Consider the following 16,926-nt stretch of genomic DNA (forward strand, 5'->3'; position numbering starts at 1 on the left):
GGGCTGTCTGCCCTGTTTTAAGGCAGGTGCTGGGAAGTGGCCATCACCCCTTTTGCCTGCTGCCATGACGACCCCAAGCACGATTAATAGATGCCAAACGACGTGCTAGTCCACCTCACGGCCAGCTTTCAACAGAAACAGGCCAGGCCAGGCCAGGCGCTGTAACAGCCTCGACACGAGGGTGGAGGGAGCAACGCACTACTTCCTCTCCCGTCAGCGGAAGGATCCCGCAAGCTCGGTGTGGCGACCGCCCAGTCGCTTCCCCGCCCTATAAAGAGTTTCCGGCGACCCACGTCGAGCTCGTAGTATCCGTGCGCCAGGCTCGCGCGCTGAGCGGGCGGCGGCCATTTTGTTCAGTGCGGGGTCTGAGGCGAGCTGGGTGGCTGCGGGGGGGGCGGGGGGGGGTTGGAGAGCGGGGTGGAGAAAAGGAAAAGGAGGGAAAAAACACCGAGACACAACGAAGAGAGAAGTCCAAGCAGCGAGCGGAGGGAGGGGAGCGCCGGGGAGGGGTCCGCCCGGCCGCTGAAAGGCGATGGCGGATATAGACAAGCTCAACATCGACAGCATCATCCAACGGCTGCTGGAGGGTGAGGGGCGGCCTGGCTGGGGGGCGGGGGGCGGCGGCCGGAGCGGGGCTGCCGTGGTTCCCCCCCTCCCCGGGGCTGGGGGCACCAAAATGGAGCGGGGCCGAGGCGCTTTGTCTGCCTGGGGCTGCCCCTCAGCCCCAGCTTTTCCCTCAGCCCTGTGTTCCCGAGCTGTTCTTGCTCTCCCATCCCTGACTATTCCCTCATCCCCATTGCCCCCGAGCTGTTCCTGCCCTCCCAGCCCCGACTTTCCCCTCATCCCTGCGTTCCTGAGCCATCCCTGCCCCCCCCCCAACCCCGACTTTTCCCTCATCCCAGTTGTTCCCGAGCTGTTCCTTTCACCCGTCCCTTTTGTGCTCCCGGGGCAGCGTTTGGACCAGTCGACTGCTCCCGTTTTCCTCCTCCCACAGCTCCAAGCAGATGCTGAATTTCGTAGTATTTTCGTAGGAAGGTGTTCAAGAAAACCTGAGTTATTCTCTTGCCTTCCGCACGTGGGGTCTGTGCTCGGCTGTGCAGTCGTGGGGCTCTGGAAATCACACCCAGCGTGTTTAAAGGGGATGTTGGGCAGCTTTTCAGAAAGTCGGGAGGAGGCTTGCATGGGTTTTCGGGATCTCGTGGCTTTAGCTTTGCTTAGCTGCTTGCGTTAATGCTGCCGTAGGACTTCGGCTCTTAAATCGTAACATATGGTGGCTTTTTAGGTGTGAATAGAGGGGTGGGTTTTTGGTGCCTCAGACAGCCTGTGGAAGGGTTTATTGTCTGGGATTGTTAGGGCTTTGGGTTGGGAAGAGTTGCATGGGAGTTTTGAAATCGAAGGAAAACCTAGAAGTTGCAGGGGCTGTCTCAGCATCATCATCCCCTCGTTTCGGGCATCAGCACTGGGCTGGATCTGTCGACTGATCTTTCATAGGGCAAAAGGCTGAGAAGGAGCCAGTAACAAATTTTCTTCCAGGCATCAAGGAAATTCATAATTATTCAGAGAAGGAAGGTAGCCTGATTCAGCCTCATTTCACTTGTCAGGGCATGCATCTCATCTGGACTTAGGCTTGAAGAGCTTGATCAGGGATTTAACTTTTTTCCATTTGGCGCAAAGTCATCTAAGATGCTGCTGAGACAAGTGGTGAAATGTGTCTCGACTGTATTGCACCCTTCTTGCAAGATTTTGCTTGTGTAATGACTTGGATAGTAAAAGGTCAGGCAGAGGAACAGTAATGCTGCTCTAGAAATTATTTGGGACTAAAAATCCTATAGATGTATTATGGGATTATTGAACTAGAATAAGTAAAAGTAAATAGGGCTTTTCCACTGATCCGTTTTGGGTTTTGCCTGTTACCAATTTAAACTGTCCTGGTTTAAATTATTTAAAGGCTTCCCTTTATAAATTTAGAGGAGGATTTTCCTGAAGCTCTAGTACTGTGATTTATAGATGTCAGGTCCTGTGTGTCATATGTTTAGTGACCTATTAATGTGTGCTCAGTTTTATTGCAGGTATTTGTTACAACTCTTATTTGATTTCCCCTAGTGTAATGAGCAATTTTCTCGAAGTGTGTTTTCTTAATAATAAAAACACATAACAAGATAATCCTAGAAGGAGGTCTGGATGATTTTTAGCGATGTCTTGTTTAGAGTTGAAAGTAGTAGTAAGATGTGCTGTGTCAATGTTACGTTCTTACCCAGCTTATATCAGTATTACACATTTGGGGGAGATCAGAGTTTGTAAATCAGGCTTCAGGAGGCTTGCTGACAAGATCTTTTAAGAGATGGTTTATAGACCTAGAGATGTTACCTGGGGTTGCATCAGCTGCCAAGACCAAAATGAAATCTTTTGCTTTATTAACATTTCAGCTGGAATTTTGAGTTCCTAGAGGTAATGATTGTCTTTCAGTATTTAAAACAATTACCAGTGTTAGATACCTACTCTAGTGGTTCTTTTGTTGCCTATTAAATGTCTGTTATAAATATCTTTGCCAGGCAAGGTAATGATTGACCTTTGTGGCAGTATGCCATTTTTATACATTTTTCCAGAAAGGCCAAAATTATTCTGTATTTTGGCAAACACTGCATTTTTTGATAGAGTGTGAAATTGCATGGATTACTGTGCAAACACCATTCTTTTCAGTTGTTTAAAATTTACTTGGCTCATCCTTTCCCTGAAATTAGGAGCTGGCTAGGTAGGTGACAGGACTGAATTTCCAAGGTGGATATCTGCATGGTATTAAGTGGAGGCAAAAAAAAAAAAAATCTGAAGCATGTGTAAGGATTCTCATCAGATTTAGATTTGGAGCAAACAAGGAATTGTTTTTCAGTGCTGTTCTGGTAGAACAACTGCATAACGTTAGTTATATGAAGTCTGGTGTGCCAGTACCAGGACTCTGTTTCAAGTAATATCCTTTTCAGGCAAGGTTGTACACAGATTAAAATTGTACTTAAGCATAAAACCTCGGTGAAATCTGTTTTAATAATCAGCTCGCAGACTTGCCTCGATCCGTGTGCAACTTTTAATTTTTAGAGCAATTTGGTGTTTAATTACAGCTGTATTTAAACTGTGTAACTGCATGTTTTTATAACTGTTGACCTTAGGCAGTTTTGCTGCTAAAATGCAGAGGATCTGAATAAGGGGCATTATCCCTTTCTTGTTAAAGGCAGCAAACCCAGGTGTTCAGGAGATATAGAGATATACTTCAGTATTTCAAATCAGTGAGAAAATATAGTTAAATGGGTATTTGTGTTTTAGAATGTGCCTTAGCATTGCACTGTTGGAAGAGACCAAGAGAGCTATGCCAGTAGTGAATCTAGTCTAACAGTTGAGGTAAAGTGCTTAAAAGGTGAATAGATTGCTCTCACTTTTGTTCTTAATATAGGGTATTAATCATGTATTGGGGGGGGTTACTCGCTTTCTATCCTGAGTTCTCTGATCAAATGACATTATTATTACTTTTCCCCCAAATAGTTGAAATTGTTCCACTCACATTAGGATTGTTAGCTGAAATTATTAGTTTGTTCTTTAGAAGGCCTGAAATTATATATTTAGCTTCTCATTGTAAGGTAAATATTTGAAGAGTCTTTCTTTCTCCAAATGTTTATAGTCAGAGCTATTTGGCAGTAGAAATGTCACAAAAAAACATTTTTCAATAACATTGTTCTTAACCTTGGATAGCCGTTCAGTGAAAACATTGAACATGCTGATCTTTATTTGCTGTAATTGAATGTGTTTGTTACCTTCTTTACTGCTGAGAGTTGTGTTCTGATAGGAAGAATTTCATGAGTACAGGTTGTCTAATTTTGTCATTTTTAGTAACTGTACTACCAACAGTTTTCACAAGAAAAAGCTCCTGAAGTATAGTAAATGACAGTATCCTACACTAAGTGTTGAAATGTTTCCCAGGTGTCCTTGATAGTGGATGAAGGCTCAAATGCTTGTGGAGCGAACAGCCTTTACTAATAAGAAGGAAAAAATGAGAGCCAATTATTCTCTTCCTAGAAGGAGGGTTGTAGGCAGTAAGTTCGTGATTCTGAACATGCAGCTGTGCGTGTCTGCAGAGTCAAAACTGCCCGTAGACAAGAAGATGCTAGGAAAGTTCCCCGTAAAATGGAAAAGTCAGTGGCATGTGAATGGTCACAGAAAAAGTTCCAGGAAATGGCAGAGTTCCTGCTCAGCTCTGGGCAAAGAATGAGCGACAAATTCCGAGATTCCGTCAGTGTGAGTATGGCTTCCTTTCCGGTGTCCTATAACCTGAGCCCCTTATCTGTTTCCTTCATCTGTTGGCAGCATCTCAGATAAATAAGGTCTGGTGTGAAAATGGAGCCCAGAGTAACATGTCTACAAAATAAGGTTGAAATGTCCTAGTCTTGCCATGGTCATGATAAATAACCAGGTAAAATAACACAATTTCAACATGCTAAAGTGAGATCCAGGTTGAAAAGTTTCTGAAAAATCTTGTTTGTCCTGTAGTCTCTGCAAGTGCTGTGAAGGGAAAAGTAAGTAATGAATGAGGGCTGCTTTGGAAAGAGCCATGCAAGGCTAGAATGGTGGTAGCGCTAAAATAAGCAAAAAGACTAAATCCTCAAACTTCCCTGTTTATGCACTCACAGGTCTCTATTCCTGGTAAGGCCCGTTGTATAGCTGTCCGGGAGATATTCTCTCTCATTTGTTTTAAATGGAAAAAGGCGATCATCCAGTTATTAAGAATAGTTGAGTCAAAGAGCATGGATAAACTTTTGCTGGCAACAGATAAGACCTTCTTAAAAATGCAGTTCTCTCGTTTTTCACTCCTCTGTTAAATACAGCATTGATTGGGTCTGTTCAGCTTCATGTATTGCGATGAGTCTCCGATTCTTACATATATGTTAATCTGAAATGTGGTCAGGTTTCTCTTGATGAGTTGGGATACTGTGATAAAGTTTCTAATAGTGAAACAGCTGTTGGTGACCTCAAACCATGTAGTTTTCCATAGTTTGTGTAGTTTAATGTTAATTGTTTTCTTCCGTGTTGCAGCAATTTCTAATAAAGGGAAATAGGAGCTCCTGTATTTGGAAGACAAGGAGTAGATTCCTATCACTGCTGTGAATTTAAATAAGTCAGTTAAATTCTCTTTGTTGCCCAGTCAGTGAAGTGGAGGAGTTTGTCATCTCTTGAGTATTTGTGATTGGCGTGAGTACCTGTTGCTAAGTAGGTCTCTTTCCAGCGTGGAAGTGTTACAAGATGAAAATTTTGCAGTCATGCAGAATCTTCTATTTGATAACGCTGCTTAAACTTTTGTCATACTGAAAAATAAACTATAACTTTTTCTTTTTAGAGGCTTGGCCGCTGAGGAGTTGCTTTTCAGTTTAAATTTTGAATTTGAAATGATCTGATCAAAGTTTGCAGTGCCTGCAGTGAAGTAAAACCTTTTTTATATCAACCACTTTCAAGTTATTTATTCCCTTTGTGCCTGTGGTGCAAAACTGAATGTGAAACTGTCATCAGGAGCTGCTAAAAACAAGATTAAAAACAACCTGCAATATTTTTGGAAATGTCTCTAGGATTACAGACATTTTAATGTAAAATATGGTGAAACTGAGAGACTTGTTTGATAAGCCAAGAAATGAAATGACCTGCTGATAGACTACATGTATATTCTTGAAAAGATTTTCCATAAGAGATCTCAATTCTAGCACTTCAGTTGACAGCATTTCAGCTGCTTCTTTTAAGGTAATAGTGAAGGAAATAATCACTGAAATATCTAATATTTTTTTGAGTATTCTACTATTTTTTAATACTGTCCTAAGTATCCATCCCCTTCCGGTTAACTTTGAATGAGGTAATATGCTCAGTTTTCTAGTAGCATTTGCCTTCATTAAAGGATTGTGTGGCAGCACACTGAACATTGGAAAAAGGTAGTGGTGGGATGTGTAGAAGTCTGTTGTACTCTACGTGCATGTGGTCTTCAGACTGTTGTACATTCCACAGTTCTTGCCCCACTTATTCCTCACAAAGAAAGGTATAAAAGTTATCCTGGATTTTGGGTGGTTTTTAACTCCGGCTGCTGCAGCTGTGCTTTGTACTAGCTCTGCTTGCTTGCACCGAGATGACAGGGGTGCCCTTAAGTTCTTCTACTTCCCTTTCCTTCCTTTTCCCCCTCTGCTGGGTGGCTGTCATACTGCACTCACCTCTTGTTTGCAGTATGCCTTCATTTTAGATTTGGTACCCGTTGTTGCTTTCCAGCAGTTTTCCTCATCTTGGGAAGCAGCGTTAATTTTTGTAGCTGGAACCTATGTTCCAGTCAGTACCTCCGCAGAAATCATCCAGGCTCCAGGTAGTAATCTTTTCTGTAGTCTTTTCCATCTAGTGGAGAGCTTATTTTTCCCAAATTTCTTGTAGAGTAGAGATGATTTTACTTCTTTGAAGACTGCCCAGACTGAGCACTGAAATTCAAGCTCTCAAAAAATTATTTTTAAGGGTAAGAGAATCTGTGCCTGAAAGAGGATGGGGTTGTGTTACTGTCTGGAAATAGTGCAGCAGTACGTTGAGACAAGACATAAATAAAGTATTTGAAATGGGCTGACTTTTTTCCTCAGCTGATTAATCTCTGGCTTGTTCCCCTGTCAGTTCCAGACTGTCATTTCTGAGTGAGGTTATTTTATATGCACTGAAAGAACAAATGTGCGTGTACAGTACTATTGAGCTGCTCTTTTGACTTTATGACCAAGCTGCCAATTAGTATCGTGCTGCCTGAACTCTGCAGGCTGCCTTCTTTTGGTCCGAAGTAGGGAAAAAAACCTGCAATTGCAATGTTTCTCATAATATTTTTGCCTTTCTTAGTGGGACTAAATAACTTGGAGACTTAATCAGAAGAACCTTTTGAGAAGTCATTCAGACTGAACATCCTTGCCAGCTCTTTCATTGTGGATGGGAGAATCTTTGCATTAAAAATATACATTTCTCAAACCAACATGCACTTCTGCCTATTTGATTCTTCAGAGGCCAAAAATAATTTTTGCTTTTTTCAGGCTATAGAGGTCAATGTTAGAAGAAACTGAATACTCTTATTTGTTCCATGCCAATTCTTGTTGGACGAAAGTGTTCAAAATGTCACTGGCAGGCAGCGTGCTACAGATCTGAATCAAATTGTCCTGTTTGTCTTTCATCCCCCTGCTATCTGTGCTAGTAAATTTGTAAATTGCGACAAAGCAGCATTTTATCTTGTCAATGCTTTCTGCAAGCAGATGACTAAAGCTGCATGAAGATTATACTGGTTCAATGAAAATATATTGGAGAAACATAAGAAACTGTCTGAAACAGTCATTTTTCAGATTTTCATTTAGTCTTCAGCAAAAGTGAATGCATATGCTTTATTCATGAACTTGAGTGATTCAGTGCATTATGTAGTCTGTATACTTTTTTTTTTAGACTTTTTGAGTTATGGATGCGAGATACACAGGATTTGGTTTTCAGCAATTTATGGAAAGACCAAATCATGGCAAGTTAGATTTTTGGCTTCTCAAAAAAGAAATACAAGTATATTTTATTATCTCAGAAACAATAGTGAATTGTAAAATTTGAGTAGGGGAAAAATTAACATTTATAATTCAGCCAGCTGATCACTTTACTCTGTGAATTTCTGTTCTTATTGCTTCTGGATATTTGGCATTTTGACTAACTTGCTCATTGCTAAGGAGCGTTTGGAAAATTACTGTATGGATGAAAAAATTACTGTGCGAATGAAAAGCCTCATGCGTGATAAACTGCTGTGACAAAGACTTAACTTTCATTTATATGCTTCATTACTTCAAATATTTTAATGGAAGACATGAAATTTAGTGGCAATTCCAGTGTTGCTGTATAATATCAGTGTTGAGTGATAATACGTAGGCAGTGAATAATAAAGGAGTATGTATTGCTTGAAGGATAGCATTGTTAAAGCCATGACTTTTGACCTACAATTAATTTAAGGTCACTGTCTGTATACATTGTAGTTTGAACTAGAGTTTAATTTTGAAGCTTGGTTGAGGAAAGGTGGTGTATTCTAGGGTATTGTCAATGATTCTGTAGGGTAGCGTGTACCAGCGTGATCAGGGCCTCTGCAATGCAGGTCAATATTTAGAGTAGGATTGTCCTGGTTGTAAAACTGTTAAGTGCTGGTAGAGATTAAGTCCAGTGACACTTGATATTATGTATGGTTATTATGTAATCGTTATTCTTTTAGTCTAGACTGATGTGTGCTGGCTGAAAAATGTTTTCTGCTGCTGAACAGAGACTTGCACAAAAGTTGTTTTCTGTAATAAAGAGAAATTGTAATCCCTTTGGAACACAACTGATGTTCTTCTTGCACTTCCTCAAATATGCCCCCTGGCCCTGGTGTTTCCCACTGCAGTTCTCACTTCTTGACTTCATACAGTGCAAGTACAGATATTTCAGTCATCTGTAGCTTCCAGATTTCTCACTCTTGAGGTTAAATAGGATCAAGGGAATCAGACTGAAATGGTACCTAGAAAGTTATTTGGGAAGATAATATTGCATCGGCTCATATTTGAAAGGGATTGGGGCTTGTCGTTTTTTTTGCATGTAAAGATGAAGCTTTTTTGGATAAGAACATTGATTTTTATTTATTTTTTTTTTAAGTCTCAGTGCCATTTGAGTTAAACACAGTAAGTTGCCTAACTGATCAAGATTACTGGTATAGTTATTTTGTTTCTGGAGGTGTTGTCAGAATGTTTCCAGGCATCTAAGGCTAAAGTTCTGAGGTCAGTTGGCTTTACAGTTAAACCAATGGGTTATGTTCTAGAAGATGACTGCTTTTAATCTGGAACCTTACTGGAATTTGCTTGCTACAGGGTTTTTGCTTCAACTCCATGTTGTCACTGGTTTTGACATCAAAGAAAAATTTAGTAAGCTTCACCAGTAATGGCATAATCACAATTTGTATTTAGTCTTATCCTAACGCTGATAAATGTTGTTGCATGCAGTTTAGCCATAGTTACAGCATTGCTACCATGGAATTGTCCTTTATATTTCAGATGGAAAATGGGGAATGGGGGTGATAGATAAATAGAGAGAGAGCTGTGCTTGTGGCTGTAAAACTTGTTCAGGGCAGACTGCGTCCCATGCTTGCTAATGACAGTGTGGAGTTGGGAGGTATGGTATTTATTGGTAGTGCAGTCTTGTTTGTTTAGATGGTGTCTGGCACAAGGTTATATGTTAGGGCAGGTCGCATGTTTTGAGCTATGCTGTTGATTAAATGGGAGACTTCCTTGTCTCAAGTTCAGACAGCTTTCCGGAGAGAAGTGTATAACTGCTTTATTTTAAAAAAATATATGTGTGTGTGTGTCACATTGGCCATGACAGGTTTTATAACTAAATAGAACTAAACTGATGCTATTTAAAATGTGACATTTAATGGGGGAAGTGTTGAGCCATGAATTGTGTTACAGGAAAATAACATACAACTGAAACAGAACACATTGCCCTTTCTCTGGTAACACAGCAGTGCAGTTTCAGCTCAGCGGACTGATTAGTACTCTGTTATCATCTCGTTACAATGACATTTAGACAGGCTTTTAAAATAACACCAGGGATATTGTTATTTTGGTAACTGACTTCTGCCTCCTTCTGACAGTGCGTGGATCAAAACCAGGTAAAAATGTCCAACTTCAAGAGAATGAAATCAGAGGACTGTGTTTGAAATCCAGAGAAATCTTCCTCAGTCAGCCTATTCTACTAGAACTTGAGGCTCCACTGAAAATATGTGGTGAGTCCTGTGCAAAGTACGAGGGAAAATAAAACCCTGCTCGATGCTTTGGGCCGAGGAGTGGGAAGGAGGTACAAACACAGGAACTGAAGTGGGGACCAGAAATAAAAACCAGTCCAGTTTCATCAGGTCTCTTGTTTGTGCTTTACTATCTTGTGGGAGGGACTCACGTGAAGTTTTGGAAAGGAGTTTTTTGTACCATTGAAATAATGTTTGATCCAGTCGTGACCAAACAAGAGGAAACAAAGGAGAACTGCAGTAGTTTATTGTAGCTGCTCTTCAGACTTGAACAGTAGTTTGACAACATTTTAAAATCCTGCTGGAAACTTAGATTTCTGTACAGAGCTTTGCAATTACTTCCTAGTTTGGTTTCACCATACTTGTACACAGTGACGCTCACTTTGCATACACGTACATGTCTAATTATGCTTAAACAATGAAGTCTGTCACAATAAAAGCCTCAGTGAATGCACTATAAAAAGCTTCCAGCAAATAGTATTTTATCCTACTCTTAACACTGAGGTTTTACTTCAAATTGAAGTAGCTTGTTCAATATTTATAATATTGGTAGTGTAAAACCATTATTTATTGTTCTCCTGTCAGAAACAAAACCATGATTTAAACTAAAGGCAGAAATAACCGTTTCATTTTTGATGAAACATCACTGCTAGAATTTGAATTGCGGAGTGGTTTTGGAAAATGCTAGAGATGGTACAAAGGAAAGCAAGTTCCCCAAGTGGTCAGCTTTCCATCAGCGTTACCAATGTTGCATAGAAATACCAAGAATGAGGTAAAGGTTTCTAATCTCACAGCCACTAGTCAAGTAAAGGATTTGACTGGATGTCAGATCTTCATTTTTAACACACGGTTGGTTTCTTGGAATCTTGATTTTGTATTAGATGTGTGTGAATATGCCAGAGTAGCTACATGCTTCACTGTAGTGCAATTAACCATTGCATTACATAGATATCAAACTAGAGAACATGATTTTATACGCATCAAGGTAAACTGTAATTTTTCAAGATGTTGTAGACAGTATCTAACCGCAAGGTTTATTCTTCTGAAGCATCATTCATTCATTATTTCTCTAGAATTAATCACAAAATGTAGTAGAGGGTCACTTACATGTAGTTTCTGATCCTCTTCACAGGTGACATCCATGGGCAGTACTATGACTTGCTTCGACTCTTTGAATATGGCGGTTTTCCACCAGAAAGCAACTACCTGTTCCTTGGTGATTATGTTGACAGAGGAAAACAATCTTTAGAAACAATTTGTCTTCTATTGGCCTACAAAATTAAATACCCAGAGAATTTTTTCCTCCTCAGAGGGAACCATGAATGTGCCAGCATCAATAGAATTTATGGGTTTTATGATGAATGTAAGTAATACAGATGTGTGTTTTGGCTTAGGAAAGCAATGTAGGAGGTGCCAGTGATACAGGGTTAGATTCTTTCCCAATTTCCAGCTCCCTTTGAGCATGGAAGGGGGAATAAGGGCTTGGTCCCTTTTAGGAAGGGAAATGTGGCCTTTCGCTGTTGTAGTCCAATCCTCAAAGTACAGAGCATCATTAAAGTAATTTGTTTTATTTATTGGCCACTATGTTAACTGCCAGATGTCACTGGCAGTTACCTAGTTAGAGTTCTTGAGATCATTTCTTGAGAGAATTTTACTTTATGTGCTTTATAAAAGTTTGCCTCTTTCATCTGAGAGGTGATGATGTATACTTGTATTACAACTCAACTTGGAGAATTGGCTGATCTTCACCTTATATAAGATCTATAACTGTGGAGTGTTTAAAAAAAAAACCTGCCTTTTTCTGGATGCCGTCCTGCTGTACCGTGTGCTGTTACTTTGGCCAAAAACAGTATTTCCTTTCATAAATGGAGCAAAGCATGTGTGAGACCTACGGTGGGGGGCGTGTTTGGATTGAGCACCGGAGACTTGTTCTGTCAGTAGGTGGCTTCAGCTGCAGCAGTTATTTGGACCAGTGTGTCAGCCTCTTAATGAAGAAATATGGTGGTATTTATTTGCGGTCATGAGCACTCCTTTTGAACAAATGCAGTGTTGCTACACAGTTGACTTACCAGCTCTGTCGCTGCAGAGTGCATTCAAGTCTGTTGGAGTGGAGACTATCCATAGGCCTCACCCTAACATAAGTAATTTTGTTGTGAAGTAGAAGTGTATGTTCATCTTTCGAAGGATGTGACTTCCATCAGTGCAGATAACGCAGAGGAGATTAAATTGTTAAATTAATTGTGCGTTGTCCCACAACGCAAGTTGCGAGAATGCTTGATACTTGGCCTGTAGCTTACAAGATGTATTCTCCGTGTCTTGCTCTTCTTTACTGAGGAAACAAAGATGTGTGGTATTTCAGAGTTGCCTCCTCACAGATTAATCACAGGCTTAGTCATATATAACAAATGTTCAGGGTTCATATCTGCTGGGAGAGTCCATTTGACAGTAAAATTGTAGCAGTTTCATGTTTCGGTCATGTTTCTTCACCTTTAGAGACTTTGTGGTAAAGCGGTAGCAGAAGTTTAAAGAAAATCTGCTTTCCAAGAATTGCTGTCTTTCTCTGAAGAAAATGCCAAACAGCAATATTTTCTGTAATGGATCAGATTCTCCAAGGGATAGTTTTCCAAAGCAAAGACTTGGAGGTACTGGCTGCCAACAGTGGAATGTTGTTCTGTAGAACAATCCTCTGCTATCCTCAGAGCCACTTCAGCGTGCTCTGCTGCACAGAGACCTCTGCAGCTTCCTTACAAGCAAGGAAGTTTGTCAGTGCATGTCAGGAGAGATGGTGTGTATAGGCTTTAATGCTGACTTTTGTGTTTACAAGTCTTGGTAAACTTAGGGCAGCCTTGTTTGGTTGGTTGTAGTTGGGTTAGAAAAGCACGTTGACTGTTTTTCTCTGAAATGTCCTCTAGGTAAGAGAAGATACAATATTAAGCTGTGGAAAACCTTCACAGACTGCTTTAATTGTTTACCAATTGCAGCTATTGTGGATGAGAAAATATTCTGCTGTCATGGGGGTAAGTAACCCTTCCTTAGTTGGTATGTGAGAAACTAATACTCTAATCAGTCGCGGGAATTTCATGTTTACATTGCTGAAGCTTCAAAACTTTAGGCTTCCTTCTCTGCTTTGATTCATGTGTGAGGTAGGGTTGAGCTTGATTCGTGGCAGTTTGGTGAATTGTTGATCTGGTAGTTTTGTAACTTCAGACATGATCTGCTTTTCCTTTCACACTGAAAGGTGCATTTTTAATAGCATCTCCTTTTAAGCAAAGGTTTTTTTAGGTTTTCTTAGTCTTGTATGATTAGGAGTTTTATGTACATTCTGAAAACATACATTTTCATAGAATGGTTTGAGTTGAAAGGCACCTTTAAAGGTCATTTAGTAGAATCCTGCCTGCCATGGGCAGCAACATCTTTCACTACATCAGGTTGCACAAAGCTCTGTTCAACTGCACAGGTTTGGAGCTTCGTTTTTAGAAATTGGCTTTGTTATGCTATTCAGTACCTGCTTCATGCAGCTTCTTAAAGTACTACAACACATTGCACCTTATGTTTTATCACTTGCAAGTAATTACAATTGCCCAGTGAGACATATAGTGAAAAATGGGATGAGGTCTGTTTGATGTTGTATTTCATCTTACTAGGCCTGATTGTTACTATAAATCACAGGATATGTTTATTTTATTAATGCCTCTCTTACTGAACAGCTCTTCTTACAGTCACTTGCAAAATATTGCAGTGAGATTATTGTTCCTGTAAAATGTGGAAATCGCTTTGTTTATCTTGCTTCTAGTAGATCTTCTAGAAAGTGACTTGTCTTCTGTTTCAAAACCTGTAAAACAAACACTGGATTAAAAAAAAGTCAGTTAACATTGCCATTGAATTATGCAAATTGCAATGGTGAATCAGTTTGGATACAAGTTACTTTTGTCTTGTCGGTCTTGCAAAGCAACGTTGGACTAAAACGTGAACTGCATGTGTCTTAACTCTGAACAGGCTTGTCACCAGACCTGCAGTCCATGGAGCAGATAAGACGAATTATGCGCCCCACGGATGTACCAGATCAAGGTCTGCTTTGTGATCTTCTGTGGTCTGACCCTGACAAGGATGTCTTAGGATGGGGTGAAAATGACAGAGGAGTGTCCTTCACGTTTGGTGCTGAAGTGGTTGCTAAGTTTCTCCATAAACATGATTTGGATCTCATATGTCGAGCTCATCAGGTATTTTAATTTTGCACATTAAACCGTAATTTAGGTTCTGAGCAACCTGATTGTGGTCGTCTGGTCCAACCCTACACACGCATACTGAACACAGGACAACACGGTGGAAGCTTGAATTGCTGAGGATCTTGTCCAGCTATGTTTTAAATACCTGCAAGGACTGGCATTCCACTGTCTCTAAACGATCTGTCCCAATATTTAACAACCCCTCTAATGAACATTTTTTATTTAGTACATCTAAACCACAGCTCTGATTCCTGAAAAGATTTTCTTGAACCTAGCAGAGTTTTCTCATTGCTAATGGACTTTCTTGCTGAATTGGATGCTGTGATGGTCTTCCTGGTTTGGTGTGTAAGTTTGGAACTTGTTGTCCTTAGATGTACCAGTTTTTCAGCTGCTGGCTTTATTAAAGCTGCTTTGCACCATGGCAGGAAGAGGTTGTCTAGTCTAATATTTCTGCTTTTCTCTTTAAAGGTGGTTGAAGATGGATATGAGTTTTTTGCAAAAAGGCAGTTGGTAACTCTTTTTTCTGCCCCAAATTACTGTGGAGAATTTGATAATGCAGGTGCCATGATGAGTGTGGACGAAACTCTAATGTGCTCTTTTCAGGTACAGTATTTGAAGATTTTACCTCCCAGTTACTCTAGTCACACTTGGACTTTGCTGTATTTTGAATTTATACTTTACTGTTACAATACCATAGTGCTTTTGTCAAATAAATCTTTGCAAATGTAACATGTAAACGGGGCTGTTTGCACTTGTGTCTTCAAAAATATGATAAGTGCCCTGGAATTAAATCATCCAAGCAAAGCTATCAGCTGTTTGTCTGCTTCCCAAGGCGTGGGCTCCAATCAGCTGCTCTAAGCCCTGTCATAGCTCTGAGTAGGAAACACATTTCTTTCTTGGCATGTTTCTGATTTGTCCAGCTGACCCGTATAATGCCTTCACTAGTTGAATTAATTGTTTTATTGTAAGAAGATAAAACTCGCTAAATGGCTGAACTGTCCTTTCAGATTTTGAAACCTGCAGAGAAAAAGAAGCCCAATTCCAGCAGACCCGTAACGCCTCCCCGGGGTATGATCACAAAACAGGCAAAGAAATAGTCACTTTGGCGCTGCCTTGTTGGGACTTGTACTATAGTATATAACCTCCATTTTTAAAACTGTAATGTGTACTGTTCAGCTTGCTCAAAATAGATAACGTGTTTGTGGTTTTCCTTTTGATTTGAATGGCATTTGCTGGTTGTAACAGCAAATGAAAGACTTTTCTGCCTCCCGGGAAAAGAGTTTTAAACTTCCCTTTTGGTGTTACAGCTGTACACTCCACACCATCTTATCCCGTCACTATGGGTACATAATGTACAACTGACTTCCTGAATCTGTACGAGTAGTGTAAATGCTTGTTTTCTTTAGGATCTAAAGAGGGCACTCGTGTGCTGTGAGAGTAGAAGTTCATTACTGTCAGAAATTACATACTGTTTATACAAACCACTGTGAACTTTTTTTACGTTAAAATTTGTTTTAAAGGGATTGCTTTTCTTTTAATGTCTTGTCAGGTACACATTAGTTTTATTGCTGTTGACATTAGAAATGACCTTCAACCTTGCCAGCATCACTGGTATGATGTATATTTAATTCCGACACACATCCCTGTGGATACTTCCAATGACAATTAAAGCCATTATTTTAAGTGTTTGTGTCTCTTTCCTGAAGCCAAAGTTTGCTTAGAAAACTGTTTGTATACAACCCACCACACTGAGTTGGCAGGGCTTTCCATTCTCGCCTTCCTCTTGGAGACAAAAGGAAGTCCTGCTTGAAATAGCAAGTAGAAATGCTGTGCTGTTTATTCTGTTAATGGTAAAAGTAAACACATTTTTGTACAGTTTCCGTATATTTGATCCAATGGACCTTTTTACAGTGGCCCCAGGCCTGCAACAGCCAGTGTCAGAAAGCTGGAAGTTACAAAAATGGTTCTAGGTCTGCCTGAATGGGCTTTTGTGTTTTAGACGAAGGACTTTGTTTTACAAAGAAACCTAGAAAATAGCTTGATAAACCAACCAGAGGTGTTGATCCTGATCAGTTTATATAAAATCTGTCACAATCTTGTTTTTTAAAAACTGTTACTCTTTTTTGAACAGATAACGGTGTACAATACCATGTAGTGAAAATCACTTATTAAATGAAGAAATTGTTAAATCTTCTCAGTGTCAGTTTATCACAACATATACACTACTGCTATCAGGACCTGACTTAGATAAATAAATTGTTCTGGAAACCCACACATTCTTGGTTTGGATTTGTCTAAGCTACAAGCACCAGAGGTGTGTTTTTGAACAGGAGTGTTGGATTTAGATCTGGTTCTGGAGCTTTAATGCATATATTGCCCTTCAATATACATTAGAGAGGGGTGGGTGCAGACATGCAGCTCCATGTTGCTGTGGTTCTGCGGAACTTACAGGGAAGTGCTGCAGGTGCTGGGATCTGAACTTCTGTTTTCCACAGCCCTGTGTGCAGGGTGGCTGTGCCTGAGGTTTCCCAGGCTGGATTTGCAGCATGTGTGGGAGGGTGTGCTCATCCAGGCTCGAGTTTATCAGTCTGCACTGTGAATGGGGTTTGTCTGGTATTCAAGTACTGCTTTGTGGGGTCCATGGGCTTGAGAAGGGCCAGGGCTGAGGACAGGACCATTTTCCTCTGGCTCTTGATGAAAGAAATGTAAATTCTTGCTGAGAAGGTTCAGTGAACTCAGGGGGAACCAAAGGGGATGGGTTGGTGTGATGGCAGCTCTGGATAATCTGCTTGCTTGGCATTGATAAGGATGCACCATTGGTCTTCATTCCTTCATCTGCCACCTCCTCTCGTGCTGCAGAAGTCAAAGGAGGTG

General features: G+C 40.5%; 1 protein-coding gene across 1 annotated transcript; it reads left to right on the forward strand.

Moving 5' to 3' along the window:
• Positions 1-412: 412 nt before the first annotated feature.
• On the forward strand, positions 413-16,241 carry PPP1CC (protein phosphatase 1 catalytic subunit gamma). Its single transcript, XM_054082444.1, has 7 exons — positions 413-587; positions 9,677-9,808; positions 10,959-11,189; positions 12,739-12,843; positions 13,823-14,046; positions 14,521-14,655; positions 15,060-16,241. The coding sequence occupies exons 1-7, from the start codon at positions 533-535 to the stop codon at positions 15,147-15,149; spliced, it is 972 nt and encodes a 323-aa protein (XP_053938419.1). The 5' UTR covers positions 413-532; the 3' UTR covers positions 15,150-16,241.
• Positions 16,242-16,926: the final 685 nt, after the last annotated feature.

This window comes from Cuculus canorus, chromosome 17 (genome assembly GCF_017976375.1).
Source record: "Cuculus canorus isolate bCucCan1 chromosome 17, bCucCan1.pri, whole genome shotgun sequence".
Classification (NCBI taxonomy): Eukaryota; Metazoa; Chordata; class Aves; order Cuculiformes; family Cuculidae; genus Cuculus; species Cuculus canorus.

Coding starts and splice junctions, on each gene's coding strand:
- PPP1CC (XM_054082444.1), top strand. CDS start 533: ATGGCGGATATAGACAAGCTCAACATCGACAGCATCATCCAACGGCTG. Junction 12,844..13,822: donor AATATTCTGCTGTCATGGGG/GTAAGTAACCCT, acceptor AACTCTGAACAG/GCTTGTCACCAGACCTGCAG. Junction 14,656..15,059: donor CTCTAATGTGCTCTTTTCAG/GTACAGTATTTG, acceptor CTGTCCTTTCAG/ATTTTGAAACCTGCAGAGAA.